Source organism: Musa acuminata, chromosome BXJ3-9 (genome assembly GCF_036884655.1).
Source record: "Musa acuminata AAA Group cultivar baxijiao chromosome BXJ3-9, Cavendish_Baxijiao_AAA, whole genome shotgun sequence".
In the NCBI taxonomy this organism is placed as follows: Eukaryota; Viridiplantae; Streptophyta; class Magnoliopsida; order Zingiberales; family Musaceae; genus Musa; species Musa acuminata.
The window spans coordinates 8,875,974-8,889,240 of record NC_088357.1 but is presented as its reverse complement, the minus strand read 5'-3'; the positions used below and the strand labels follow the sequence as shown (position 1 = coordinate 8,889,240).

At 44.2% G+C, this 13,267-nt stretch overlaps 5 protein-coding genes and 1 non-coding gene across 6 annotated transcripts; 5 read left to right on the top strand and 1 right to left on the bottom strand.

Annotated features, from left to right (window-relative positions):
• Nucleotides 1–361: 361 nt before the first annotated feature.
• LOC103998125 (predicted GPI-anchored protein 58) lies at nucleotides 362–1,510 on the top strand. The gene has a single exon (XM_018818087.2). The coding sequence runs from the start codon at nucleotides 362–364 to the stop codon at nucleotides 1,508–1,510; it is 1,149 nt and encodes a 382-aa protein (XP_018673632.2).
• A 2,315-nt stretch (nucleotides 1,511–3,825) lies between these two features.
• LOC103998124 (fasciclin-like arabinogalactan protein 14) lies at nucleotides 3,826–4,850 on the top strand. Its single transcript, XM_009419520.3, has one exon. It carries the CDS (start codon nucleotides 3,862–3,864, stop codon nucleotides 4,705–4,707), a length of 846 nt encoding a protein of 281 aa, XP_009417795.2. The 5' UTR covers nucleotides 3,826–3,861; the 3' UTR covers nucleotides 4,708–4,850.
• An 84-nt stretch (nucleotides 4,851–4,934) lies between these two features.
• TRNAG-CCC (transfer RNA glycine (anticodon CCC)) lies at nucleotides 4,935–5,005 on the bottom strand. Its single transcript has one exon. It is a non-coding gene; the product is annotated as a tRNA-Gly (tRNA).
• A 259-nt stretch (nucleotides 5,006–5,264) lies between these two features.
• Nucleotides 5,265–8,604, top strand: LOC103997870 (DNA repair protein XRCC3 homolog). The gene is made up of 3 exons (XM_009419199.3): nucleotides 5,265–6,120; nucleotides 8,226–8,403; nucleotides 8,484–8,604. Exons 1-2 carry the CDS (start codon nucleotides 5,276–5,278, stop codon nucleotides 8,239–8,241), a joined length of 861 nt encoding a protein of 286 aa, XP_009417474.2. The 5' UTR covers nucleotides 5,265–5,275; the 3' UTR covers nucleotides 8,242–8,403; nucleotides 8,484–8,604.
• Nucleotides 8,605–8,628: 24 nt separating this feature from the next.
• On the top strand, nucleotides 8,629–9,764 carry LOC135648643 (beta-1,3-galactosyltransferase pvg3-like). Its single transcript, XM_065166515.1, has one exon. It carries the CDS (start codon nucleotides 8,629–8,631, stop codon nucleotides 9,559–9,561), a length of 933 nt encoding a protein of 310 aa, XP_065022587.1. The 3' UTR covers nucleotides 9,562–9,764.
• Nucleotides 9,765–9,815: 51 nt separating this feature from the next.
• LOC135648644 (uncharacterized) lies at nucleotides 9,816–11,233 on the top strand. The gene has a single exon (XM_065166516.1). The coding sequence runs from the start codon at nucleotides 10,043–10,045 to the stop codon at nucleotides 10,928–10,930; it is 888 nt and encodes a 295-aa protein (XP_065022588.1). The 5' UTR covers nucleotides 9,816–10,042; the 3' UTR covers nucleotides 10,931–11,233.
• The last annotated feature ends 2,034 nt before the right edge of the window (nucleotides 11,234–13,267 follow it).

Sequence of the window (13,267 nt, the reverse complement as noted above, 5' to 3'; positions counted from 1 at the left end):
GAAGCAAAGCTCGATGTACGTGGTAATTGGACTTAAATAGAAATCCGTAGAAGATATACTTGCCATCTTAATTGAAGGCAACTCGTAAATCAAATCAAAATTGGGTGGAATTGGTCAACGAAAACGTCGACCTGGCACCATCTCTCGCTCCACCATACAACAACACAAGACTTGCGACTTGGTCAAACTCCACCCTCCAGAGATCCATGATCGCGGGCGAACACATCCAAAGTTGGCAACGTCCTGCGAGCGTCCATCTCTCTATCCATATATATACCCTTCACGCCTCTTCTGTTCAATCGGACGACATCCCGAAGCCCTCCGAGGTGAAGACACGGCCAAGGCCGCTGTTCTCGATAAAATGGCCTCCAAACCCTTACCCTTCCTTCTTCTCCTCGTCGCCTCGGCTGCGGCCTTCGACGTCAAGGAGATCCTTGACCCCTTACCCAATTACTCCGCCTTCACCAAGTACCTCACCGACCTGAAGCTCGTCGACGTGATCAACAGCCGCCAGACCGTCACCGTCCTTGTCGTTGACAACAGCGCCATCTCCCCCATCTCATCCCTCCCCGCCGACAAGATCAAGACCGCCATCTCCGCCCACATCCTCCTCGACTACTACGACCCCTACATCTTCGACAAAAACCTCAACAAGTCCGCCCTCCTCCCCACCCTCGCCGGCGGCTCCGTGAACTTCACCGAGCTCCCCGGCGAGCAGATGGTGTTCGGGTGGGCCGCGCCCGGCGCTCCCCTCAACTCCAACCTGATCAACGTCATCGGGGCGAGGCCGTACAATCTGTCGGTGCTCCAGATCAGCAGCGCCATCCTGCCGTCCGGAGCCGGGAGCGCAGCGCCGGCGACAACAAAGCCGGCCGCCGCCTCCCCGAAAGCGTCGGCTGCGCCACCGACGACGAAGCCATCGGACGACATCCCAGAGGCAACGGCTACAGCGAACACGACTACTCCCGCCGCCCCTGTGGCAGCTCCAAAGGCTGCTCCGACCACCCAGGCGGAGGCCCCGAAAACGAGCCCCGCCGCTCCCGCGACACCTCCAAAGTCCTCGAGCACCACCACAGCTGCCTTGGCACCGAAGTCGAGCTCCGCAACTGCCGCACCAGCTCCAACGAGCGGCGGCGCCACCCCTACCCCTTCGGCGGCTCCAAAGAGCAGCCCTGCCGCACCCGCCACGACCGCAAAGGCTCACAAAGCTAGCTCCACCACTCCGGTCGGAGCTCCGAAGGCTTCTACGCCGGCCTCCTCTGCTGCTCCAAAGGCCAGCGCCGCATCCCCCGTCGAGGGTCCAAGTGCGAGCGCCGCGGTCGACGCTCCCAAGGGAAGCGCAGGTGCACCAGCTGCAAGTGTCGCATCACCTTCCTCGCCCACGGCAGATTCAGAAGGAACTTCTGGTCCGGCCGCGGAGACGACGACACCAAGCTCTTCAGCAGGGCGGGTCGTGGCAGGCGCGGCACTTGGGCTCCTCGTGGGTGCTGCTGTGCTCGGTGCCATTTGAACGTCGGAGGTTTGGAAGGCAAAGGTCATATTGGTTCACCCTTGTCGTCTTTCATTGGTCCCCTTCGTGCGCCTGCCTGCATGGTAGGAGGCATGTTATCCATTGTGTCTGCAAGGAAGGCTGTTGAACAAGGAAATATATATACAGGGTTTGGTTGATGGATGGATCATATGGATGATATTTTACTTCACCTCTATCTGTCACACAGGTCGATACCATATAATTCGGATTGATTAAGTCGTAAGTGAGAGAGATTCATACAGTTCGATTAGCACTTCTTCCATCAATACCATCAGAATGGGCCAACACATTTGACAAAATCACATCTTGCACATGTTTTCATCGTATCAAAACATCAATATCAATATTAAAACTATAAATATTTTCTGTAATTATTTAGATTTAAAGAATCTTCAACATAATGCTATAATTATTTTATTATTAATGTGAAAATAAAACTTATGAAAATTCATCACTATTCTAATCATAATCTTTCGATCATACTTAGGTCTTATTTAATACTCGATTTAATCTCGTATCAAAAGTGAATCAAAATTTAGACTGATAAAAATATAATGAGTGTAATATTATTAATTTTGATTTAAATATTTTAAAAGTTTCAATAAGGTTAACAAATCAATTTTCACACTAAGTCTGAAATTAGTAATGGGCATAGTAAAAAGCTCGACAAACAATACTATAATTATTTTGTTATTATTATGATAATAAAACCTCTTGATAATATAAAGAGAAGTTTGAAGTTCATCATCATTCTAATCCTAATGTCTCTCGGTTATAATCCTAATATAAAGAGAGGTTTTCTATATTAGCTTCCAAAGTAAATTAGAATTTAAATTGAATATGATGAATATAATATTATTAATTTTTTATTTAAATTGTAATACTTTGATTTGTTTCACATAAGAAGTAGACAAAACTAATTTAGCTTATAAATGTCTAATGAGTATATTATTATCGATCTTAGTATTTTGACTAATAATTTAGGTTAAATAAAGTTGATGGATCAGTTAGTCTATTAGGTCGGGTCATGATATTTAATATCAGAATCGACTTGGTATTAGAGTAAAATGAGAGGATTAAGATAGAAAAGAACTACTCATGAAAGAAGTGAAATAGTTCATCATAATGTAAAGCTAAATATTATAATATCATATTAGCCTAACAGACAAGACTAATATTGACTTATAAGAGTGATATGTGTATTATAATAAAGCTCGAGTCATGACATAAATATTTTAAAAGTTTTAAAAAAAATTAATAAATTAATTATCACATTAGATTATGTTGTGATGATTAAAATAAGAATCAACTAATAATATTAAACATATTTTATTATTACTGTAAAAATGAAACTCTTGATAATATGAAGAGGAGTTGGAATTCATCACCGTTCTAATTCTAATATGTCGATCATAGTATATTAAAGTTTATAAACTCTAATAAAATTATAATACTTTATTACAATATCATTTTAGTACTTTTGATTTAGAAAGTGAGCTAAAATGTAGGTTCGCTTATAAAAATATAATCAATGTAATATTATTAATTTTAATTTAACAAATTTAACATATCACAAATCAATTATCCCATTAGATTAGGTTACTATAATTCAGAATCAATCTAATATTAGACATAGTAAAAGGCTCGACCAATAATACTATAATTATTTTATTATTAAATTGAAAATGATAAAATTCATCACCATTTAAATCCTAATCGGTTTGTCAAGTTTATAAACTCTAATAAAACTCTAATACTTTATTATGATATTATTTTACTTTGATGATTGAAGAGATATTGTAATACTCCTGATTTAGTCTCATTTTGAAAGGAAATTTATGATGAGTATAGTATTATTAACTTTAATTTAATTATTTTAAATTTGTTAATGAAATTAATAAATAATTATCTCATTAAGTTAGGTTATGACAAGTAGAATCAGAATCAACTTAATATTATGTACAGTATAAAGCTCGACCTGAAGATCATTATCTCATTAGATTAAATTGTTATGTATGCCATATTATCCTTTGATTTCGAACAAAATTGGCCCTAAACAAGGGAGATCGTAACACCTATCTAAGTGGATTTAACTTGTAAGTTTGATTTGCAGCTGGGTCAACATTTTCCGAAGGACCGCAACAATACGTTGACCGGTCTCCCTCCAAATTTGGCGGGACGAGAGATCGAAATATAGAAAGCATTCCAACTGCCCCAACTGAAATCCTCCTCGACTTCTATAAATCTTCCTCATCTCCCCCCCCTTCTTCCTGTGAAGTCACCCAAATACTCCTCCTCCTCCTCCTCCTCCTCCTCCTCCTCCTCCCACAATGGCTTCGAGGCCCCAACTCTCCCTCCTCCTCGTCTTCGTCTCCTTCCTCGTCCTGCTCTCCTCCGCCACCGCCCACAACATCACCCGCCTCCTCTCCCAATTCCCCGACTTCTCCAACTTCAACTCTCTCCTCAGCCAGGCCGACATCGCCTCTGAGGTCAACCGCCGCCAGACCATCACCGTCCTCGCGGTCGACAACTCCGCGGCCTCCTCCCTCTCCAGCCTCGACTCCGACACGCTCAAGCAGGTCCTCTCCATCCACGTCATCCTCGACTACTACGACAAAGAGAAGATCCACAACCTCAAGCGCCGGTCCACCCTGTTCACCACCCTATTCCAGACCACCGGCGTCGCCGCCAACCGCATGGGGTTCCTCAACGCCACCAAGCTGTCGGACGGGCGGCTTGCCTTCGGGTCGGGGGTACCCGGGTCGCCGCTAGTGGCCACCTACGTCAAGTCCGTCGCCGCCAAGCCGTACAACCTCTCGGTTCTCCAAATCAGCGCCGTCATCGTCCCGCAGGGCATCAACGGCACGCCGCTGGCGCCTTTCGGCGCTCCAATAACAGCGCCACCGGAGGTGCCGGTGCCTGCACCGGCGCCCGTGGACGATTCGACGGCTGACAGTCCGGCGGAGGCCCCCGAGGCGAGCGCCCCTGAGCCAGCGGCAGACGCACCGGAAGCAGACGCACCGGATGCGGATTCGCCGGCTGCCGGACCTGCAGCAGACGGAGATGCACCGTCTCCTGCGGAGGGGGAGGAGGATCAGAAATCGGCAGCAGTTCCAGTGGCGGGTTGCATCAGCGTGGGACTCACCGTGGCGGGCGCCCTATTCTTTGCCGTATGAATTGTTGGCTGCTTGGGAGGACGTCAGGGGTTATAAGCTAAATGGTCTGCCGCAGGGATTGAAGGAATCCATTGCTTTCTTGCTTCATTCTAACTGTAATAATTGGGTTTGGAGGAGTATATTTATCATTATCTTCATCTCTATGGTTTCATGTTATATATATATATATATATATATATACATAACAAATAAATAATAAAATTACACCATAAAATAACATAAAGTAGTGCGCATCCGGGGAATCGAACCCCGGTCAGTACCGTGGGAGGGTACTATGATACCACTACACCAGATGCGCTTGTTGGTGTTAGGTTATATATGCCTTTTTTATGTGTATTTTCCATGTGGTTCTATGACTCCGCGATCCGTGAGGGGGCTTTGATTTTGTTTCAAACCGTTGGATAAGGTGACCAAGCGTTCGATCGGTTGCGTGCTTGCTTATCTCAAAGATATTTGGGCCTATATAAGAATTAATACGGCCTAATTTTACTGGGCTGAGTAAGGCCCAATATGATACCCTCATCAACACCTCTGCGAACCATTCCTCGACGGAGAAGGCGGAGTCGTTATGTTTCCTGGAATCGAACCCTTAAACCCCCTCCTCCTTCCGGCCCAGAAGCTCACCCTCGGCTGCCCCGTCCTCGACCGGCTCCTCCGCGGCGGCCTCCCCGTCGGTTCCGTCACCGAGATCGCCGGCGAGAGTGCCGCCGGCAAGACCCAGCTCTGCCTCCAGCTCCTCCTCGCAGCCCTCCTCCCCCCCTCCCGCGGCGGCCTCTCCGCCGCCTCCCTCTTCATCCACTCCGAGTTCCCGTTCCCGATTCGCCGCCTCCACGCCCTCTCCTCGTCGTCCTCGGCCGCCGACCCTCTCGGCCACATCTTCGTCGCCGCCGCCCACTCCCCCGACGACCTCCTATCCCTCCTCGCCACCGCCGACGGCCTCCTCGCTCGTCCCCCCACCCACCTCCCCGTCAGGCTCATCGTGGTCGACTCCATCGCTGCCCTCTTCCGCTCCGACTTCGATAATAACCCTAAAGACCTAAAGAAGCGATCCTTCCTGTTCTTCAAGATCGCAGCCAAGCTCAAGGAGCAAGCAAGGCGATTCGGGTCGGTGGTGGTCGTGACCAACCAGGTCGTCGATGTCGTCGGCTCCGAGGAAGGAGCCAATGGGCAGAGGGTGGGGAATTACGCTTCTCTGTGGTCTTCGGGGAGGCGGGTTTGCCCGGCTTTAGGGCTCTCTTGGGCGAATTGCGTAAATACTAGACTCTTCTTATCGAGGAAGGACGAGATTGCGGACGACGCTGGCTCATCGAGAACTAGGAGGTGGATGCAGGTTGTGTTTGCGCCACACTTGCCCGAGGCTTCTTGCGAGTTTGTGATCGTCAGAGAAGGGGTGTCTGGTATCGAGCCGCAAAGGTGAGATCTTTTGTGATAGATACTATGGCATTAGCTTTGGTAATTTAAAGTTGGTTTTTGATTCCTCTGTCAGTATATCCTTCTTTATCTTGAACAGCCCTTTCATCTATATTGCCAATATCGGTATTGATGTTCTTCATACTATTCATTGATTCTTTCCAGATGGTAGAGGGAGATATAGTTTATCAAATTAATGAAATCTAATTAACTTGTTTTTTTCTAGGTTTTTTATTGTAGTCATAACAATGGTCATCTACTTGATGCTTGTATAACCTTAAAGCTCAAAGCACATTCTACAACTTAGTTCCTATCATGGTTCCTGGAGTTGAATAAATTTTGGTAGCATCTGATACACTTTTATTGGTTCCTTCTTTTGATTTTAGAGCATTGAATGAAAAAGAGATCCAAGACCAGGAATTGAATGGCAATGTTTAAAATTGAACAAGCTATGTCAGAATAAACTCAAATAACTGGAGAAATTTGAATCAAGATGGCAATATCTTAATATTTCTAACGATGCCTGGTTCGACCTAGTTTTAATTTGGTCGTAAGTTTTCACTGATGTTTGAGCAAGATATGGATTAAGGCAAACATGATGAATTTATGTGCATGTCTGAGTAAATAGGAAATTAGATTTTCCGAGTCTAGTGTTTCAAAATTTAAACTTTGTTGATAGTTTAATGAGTATACACTGTAGTGGTCCTCAAGCCAGCTTACTTACTGGTTAAAGGACATAATAACATCTTTAATGCAAACGATGGATAGTGCTAGTAAACTACCTGAAGCACAAGACAATTTGAGGGATTATCTCACAGCGTAGTTTTAGTTTCTTCTGTGTATTGATGTTATAAGGCCGTGGTCTCAAATATGTAGTTTAGACAATTTGATTATTTTGATAAATGACAAATATCCATCGACTCTACAATTTTGGTTCAGTTTGGATGATTTTATATTGTGCTAAACCAAACTCAACCGTTCCAGAAGCTATTTCGTTTAAACAAGACTTAAGAAAACCAGCATAAACTTGTGATCATTTTATGAAAAGAATCTTGCTGCATGGTCTTATGTTGGTCTAAAATGTATAATGCAACATTTAAATTTCCATATCTATCTATATAAAATGCAAGCATCCATCTCTGTTTTCAATGAAGTTTCTCTGTCTACAAAATGTTACAACTTATTTCCTTCTTCTTTGGAAAGTTATGTTTCATTTATGAAAGACATCCTAGTTTTGCCTCCAACTGCTTGTATGGTTGTCGACATTAATGTACCATATAAGATCTTTACTGCTTCCAAAGGGCTGCCCCTCTTATCATAAATCATCATGGTTCCCAAGTCATCAAATACATTATTGGTAGCAAACTTATTTTGTCTTCTTTCTTTAACTGGCCTTAGATCTTCCACAAATGTGAGCAATATGCTATACTTGTCTTATAAAATATCATGGAAGGCACTCATTTATTTTACCTAGGGGGCAGTTTGGACTACTGATTTGGTAGCCAACCTAGCTAGGGAGGAGTATTTATCTCAAAAGGTTTTAGTTTGCCTTTTATGAAGTACATATGTAGTTGCATTCTTTTCATTTTGCAAATAAGAAACAAAAATATGTTCTATATTACTTGTTGATAATATATTTGCACTGGATTATTTAGCCTTGAATTTCTCAAACATTGCTTGGGCCACGCTAATGCACTTGTGGTTTAAGGCATATGTTATTTATACTGCTAAAATATCTGCTCTTATGGTTGAAGTTTGATATCAGACTGACCTATCATTAAACATAGTGAGGAAAAGATTTGTAGGCACATCATAATGGGGAGGACTAAAGTAGGAAAATTACGACATATTGGTCCATATCAAAGGTGGAAGAAGAATTTTATGAGAAATTGCTGTGTATTAGCATTAATGTGAACTTAAAAGTATTTTGGATCATAGAATCATATTGAAGTAGTCGATGACATCGTTCTGCAAGAAAGATAGAAGTCATATTTACTCTAGTTGTGATTAATTAAATGAAGATTCTATGATTACAAAAATCCATTGAGGCCACTCGATAGATCCTCAACCACCTCTGCTCTCCTACTAAATTAATCCTGGTTTTACAGAGTCGCCGGACGATGATAGCCGGACTTGCCACCAGCAAAAGTCTTGCCATGACATCTCTGGATCTGACCTCCATCGCATTACAAGGATTTGGCAGTGCGTTAGGTCCTCCCCAACTCCATGAGACGACGATGACTGGAACGCCTTGTACGTCTCTATTAGTAGTCAGAACTCAAAAAGGTATACCCATCGAAGACTGCAGCAAAGACCTAACCAATTTGGAATGCTGCTGCTAATTACACTCCTCAGCGTTTTTGTAGGGGAAAGCTAATCCGTCTGCCAACTGGTCGGTGAATAAGTTCGGCAGCATTCCCTTCTCCAAGTGATGTTTGTCCCAACGCCAACCATATATACATATAGGGGCAGTCGAACCTTTGTAGATCCGTTGGGCTTCCTCGGCAAGCCATGACGAAGCCATCCCTGCAAACTTGTTCCTCCAACATCTCCTTCGTCCTCCTCTCGGCAGCCATGATATCTCTCGTCTTCTTCGTTATCTACCCCAATGAGTTCCGGCTCCAGTCCATGGTCACTTCCCGGCCCTCCTCGCTAACAAACTTCATGGAGACCGTGTCCCTGAAGCCTGACTTCCGTCTCCTCGTCGGCATCCTCACCCTCCCGGACAGCTACGAGCGGCGGCACCTCGTCCGCCACGCCTATGCCCTCCAGTCCAACGTCTCCGATGCTCGAATCGATGTTCGTTTTGTCTTCTGCAACCTCACCAAGGAGGAGCAGCGAGTGCTGGTGGCCATGGAGATCATGCTCTATGATGATATCATCATCCTCAACTGCACCGAGAACATGGACAACGGCAAGACCTACACCTACTTCTCCAGCCTCCCGAAGATCCTCGAGGGCATCAACGGCATTGAGCGGCCGTACGACTACGTCATGAAGACGGACGACGACACCTACTTCCGGCTTCAGAACTTGGCGGAATCGTTAAGGAGGCTGCCGAGGGAGGACATGTACTACGGCTTTTTAACTCCCTGCCATGACCGGCGAGCTCCAAACAGCTACATGTCGGGAATGGGATATGTCTTGTCGTGGGATTTGGTGGAGTGGATTGCGACGTCGGAGATGCCGAGGGATCATCAGGTTGGGCCGGAGGACTTGGTGACGGGGTCGTGGCTGAGAGCCGGAGGTCGTGGGAAGAACAGGTTCGACATGAAGTTGGCGATGTACGACTACATGGAGGAGCCACGACTGTGCTCTCGGCATGAGTTCGTGCCGGACACCATCGCCGTGCACAAGCTCAAGAACAACTTGAGGTGGGCGACGACCCTCAAGTACTTCAACGCCACTGAGGGGCTGAAGCCTTCTAAGCTGTATCATTTATAGACCTTCCAAGGTTTTTCCCCTCTCTGTGTTGTCTTACGCATGACCAAAGCAATGGTAGGAACAAGCGGGTGTACAGAGACTGGTCTGCTCCATCCATCCCATATGGACGGATGATCTATATCTGTTGAGGTGAACCTGTGTCATCATCAACAATGTATTTGTGGGTTTCTTTTCCCATGGAATTAAGAGGCTTAGTTAATTCATAGAGGCTTTTACAAGGAAGATGTCTTATGGTTTCATCTGCAAGCAACAATTTAGCCTCGAGTGCACTGCAAACATCTCTCTCTCTCTCTCTCTCGTATTGGAAACGATTCGGTCTGTTGCCACCATCCTACATAATTGGATCAAAGAAAGTCCAAGTGATTAAGCCTTCAGATCTGACATAGTGTTCCGTGTCACATTTCCTCTGCTCTCTCACTGAAACTTCGCCTTCTACTCCGCCTTGGATTCACGCGTTTTGCGGGATACTGACGCATGACCAATGTGCGCAAAGGTCAGCTGTGCCTTTGCACCAAACCTGAGACCTCTGCTTCATTGCCCTTTCGTTTCTCCTCACGGAGAAGTCCGAGTCTATGTGCTGTACTTGTTCTCTTTGCCGACTAGTGCAGCTTTAAGTCTCCGCCTACTCGCTGCAGCCATGAAAGCCACCCTGCACAAGCCGCCTCCTGCCGCTGTTGGACTCGTCTGCCTCGCCGTCGTCCTGCTAGCCTTCGTCTACCTCGTCATCTACCCGAAGGAGTTCGAGCTGCAGTCGTTCGTCACCGCCTGCCGCCCCTCCTCCGCGGCTGCGGTCAGCTTCACCGAGCCCGTCACGGTGGAACCCGACTTCCGCCTCCTCCTCGGCGTCCTCACCAGCGCCGACCTGTACGAGCGCCGCCACCTCCTCCGCCTCGTTTACTCGCTCCAGACCAACCTCACCGCCCACGTCGACGTCCGCTTCGTCCTCTGCAACCTGACCAAGGAGGAGCAGCGGGTGCTGGTGGCCATGGAGATCATGCGCTACGACGACATCATCATCCTCAACTGCACCGAGAACATGAACGAGGGCAAGACCTACGCGTACTTCGCCAGCCTCCCGAAGCTGTTCGACGGGGACCGGCCGCCTTACGACTTCGTGGTCAAGGCGGACGACGACATCTACTTCCGGCTTCCCAAACTGATCGAGTCGCTGAAGAAGATGCCGAGGGAGGACCTGTACTACGGCTTCGTGATCCCCTACGATGGGGTACCTGCTCTCATGGGACTTGTTGGAGTGGATCTCGATGGATTTATGAGCTTAAAAAAAAATACCTTTAGGATAAAGAGATCTCATGGGACTTGGTGGAGTGGATCTCGATGGATTTATGAGCTTAAAAAAAAATACCTTTAGGATAAAGAGATCCGATGGATTTATGAGTTCTTAGTTTAAGATAAACTGATCCGATGGATTTATGAGTTCTTGATTCTCGTAATCCTCAAACAACAATGTGGGACTCAATGATTTTATCATGAAAATAACAATATAATCAATATGAAAATAGTGACGGAAGAATGCACTCCATAAAGCATGCTTATCCCAAGATGACTAAGAAGCCATACGTTGCTTAGCCATTTGGAACAGTTAAATTAGATTTTTAAGCTATAATTTCAAGTGGCCCCCACCGTATAAAAAGGATTAGATCAGATTCCTGTTGAATGAGAATGAGTTTAATGTATGAATCTTTTGGCCTCTTGGAGAAACATTAATATTAATATCCGATAATAAACATTAATATTAATGGATCATGTTGAGCCAATATAATTTCAAATGTAATTCCAAACATACCCTATGTGCTTATTACAATTTGCTTGTATTTTCTTTCTGGAAGAGACTAATTAATTGATGATTATTTGTCAAGATGAAGTCCCAAATATCCTCTTTTAAGTGATATTTTTTTCTTGAACTAATACAATAAATGTTTGCAATTAATTGGATTCTCTTTTTAACTTTGATCCTAAAGACCTTTGGACTGAGATTTGCAAGCTTTTATTCTTGACATTGACTTGGCAATCCTCATAGCTACGGGTGCTAATCCTCTCTCTCTCTCTCTCTCTCTCCATTATTGAAGTAGTCAAAGAAGAATAAAAGGACCATTTTCAAACATGTCATTCTATAGATTGATTCCTTGGACATGGTTCACATCACCAAGAACCAAATAAAGATCTCTCTCTCTCTCTCTCTGAAGCATAGTTCACAAATGATTACTTATTTTAGTAATTTAAAGGAAAACAAATAACCTAAAGGATTTCCTTGCAAACAAATTTAAAGGCAAATCATCCAAAAGGACAAAAGAATGGTGCGTGAACAAGCAATGCACAATGTTCCACAAAGTTTTCAGTCGTCGAGTGGAGTTAAGAGCCTTCATATATGCCATGCACACATATCAACAAATCGGTGCTGCTTTTGACTGGAATCGGTAGAACAAAGAAAGGAAGGGAGAAACAAATTCCAGGTCTAGAAGTCTTAGACAAAGTGGTGAGTACTACTTGACTTCCTTCTGCATGGCTTTTGACACTGTGTATGACGTTACTTGTGCTTTCTTGAGGGTGGAAGTTTTCCAAGATCCTACACTCTCGAGGGTTTGAAATCTACTCCACCTCTTAGTCGTCTAAGGAAAGAGACATTGGATTACCAACGCACCATGGCTTCATTTGGAGCTCAAGCTATGCTCTGCGATAGCTTTGTCTTTATTCTTATACATGGTTTTACCTTTCGGTAGCCAAATTCTTATATGACATGGGATGTACGTGGGTGTTATAATCTTTTTCATTTATGACTTACATTTTTATCGGACCTTAATATAATATATTTATAAATATTTCTTTTCTACTTGAGTTTATCATTATACTCGCAATAGCTCATGATATAATTACGACATCATCAATCGCTATAATCATTTTTTCACTCAATTTCTCACTATATTCATTGATTGATTATCGTTTTATACTTGTGCCTTGTGTATATATATATATATATATATATATATATATATATATATATATATATATATATATAATATCAATGTATATCGGACAATATCATTTCGAATAGTAGATCGATATTATCATTTATCATGATGATGAGATAAATAAGTCAGCAACTTGAGCTTAAATCATTGATTCAAAATATCTAAAATTAACAATAATAGATTCACGTAATTATAATTTTTCTCCATGTCCATTAAATAATAATAAAAATAAATAATAATAAAATAGAATAGAATGCATGTGACTACCTCGACTTAAGGTTATCAAAGTGCGCAATCCACTGAGATGAGGATATAATTCCTTATTATTTTGCCACGTGGAGTGGTGTAAGTTTCTACCTTGTACCTTAGCAGTGCACACCGAAACCCTTGAATGCTTCAAATGCTAGAAGCCAATCAGGTCCATCAAACCTCATCTCCTTGATTCCCCTCCATATTTCCAGTTCACTCTCTTCTGGTCTCCCTTGTGCTTATCCCCACAGCCTCTTCTGCAGCCCCGAGAGCTCTCATTGCTCGTGCCAAAGTTATCTGTCTCAGATTCCAAACACTGGGCGAAGACAAGGGAGAAATCCCCGCATCCACTTCCCCTTTACGCTGCCTACTCACATCTAATCCTCCCCACTTGACATAATTAATCCTACCACCATCAAAGTGAGGACTGCCTTTTGGGGTGTCCAACTTTATCTTTTGGAAAGGTGTTA

Coding starts and splice junctions, on each gene's coding strand:
- LOC103998125 (XM_018818087.2), top strand. CDS start 362: ATGGCCTCCAAACCCTTACCCTTCCTTCTTCTCCTCGTCGCCTCGGCT.
- LOC103998124 (XM_009419520.3), top strand. CDS start 3,862: ATGGCTTCGAGGCCCCAACTCTCCCTCCTCCTCGTCTTCGTCTCCTTC.
- LOC103997870 (XM_009419199.3), top strand. CDS start 5,276: ATGTTTCCTGGAATCGAACCCTTAAACCCCCTCCTCCTTCCGGCCCAG.
- LOC135648643 (XM_065166515.1), top strand. CDS start 8,629: ATGACGAAGCCATCCCTGCAAACTTGTTCCTCCAACATCTCCTTCGTC.
- LOC135648644 (XM_065166516.1), top strand. CDS start 10,043: ATGTGCGCAAAGGTCAGCTGTGCCTTTGCACCAAACCTGAGACCTCTG.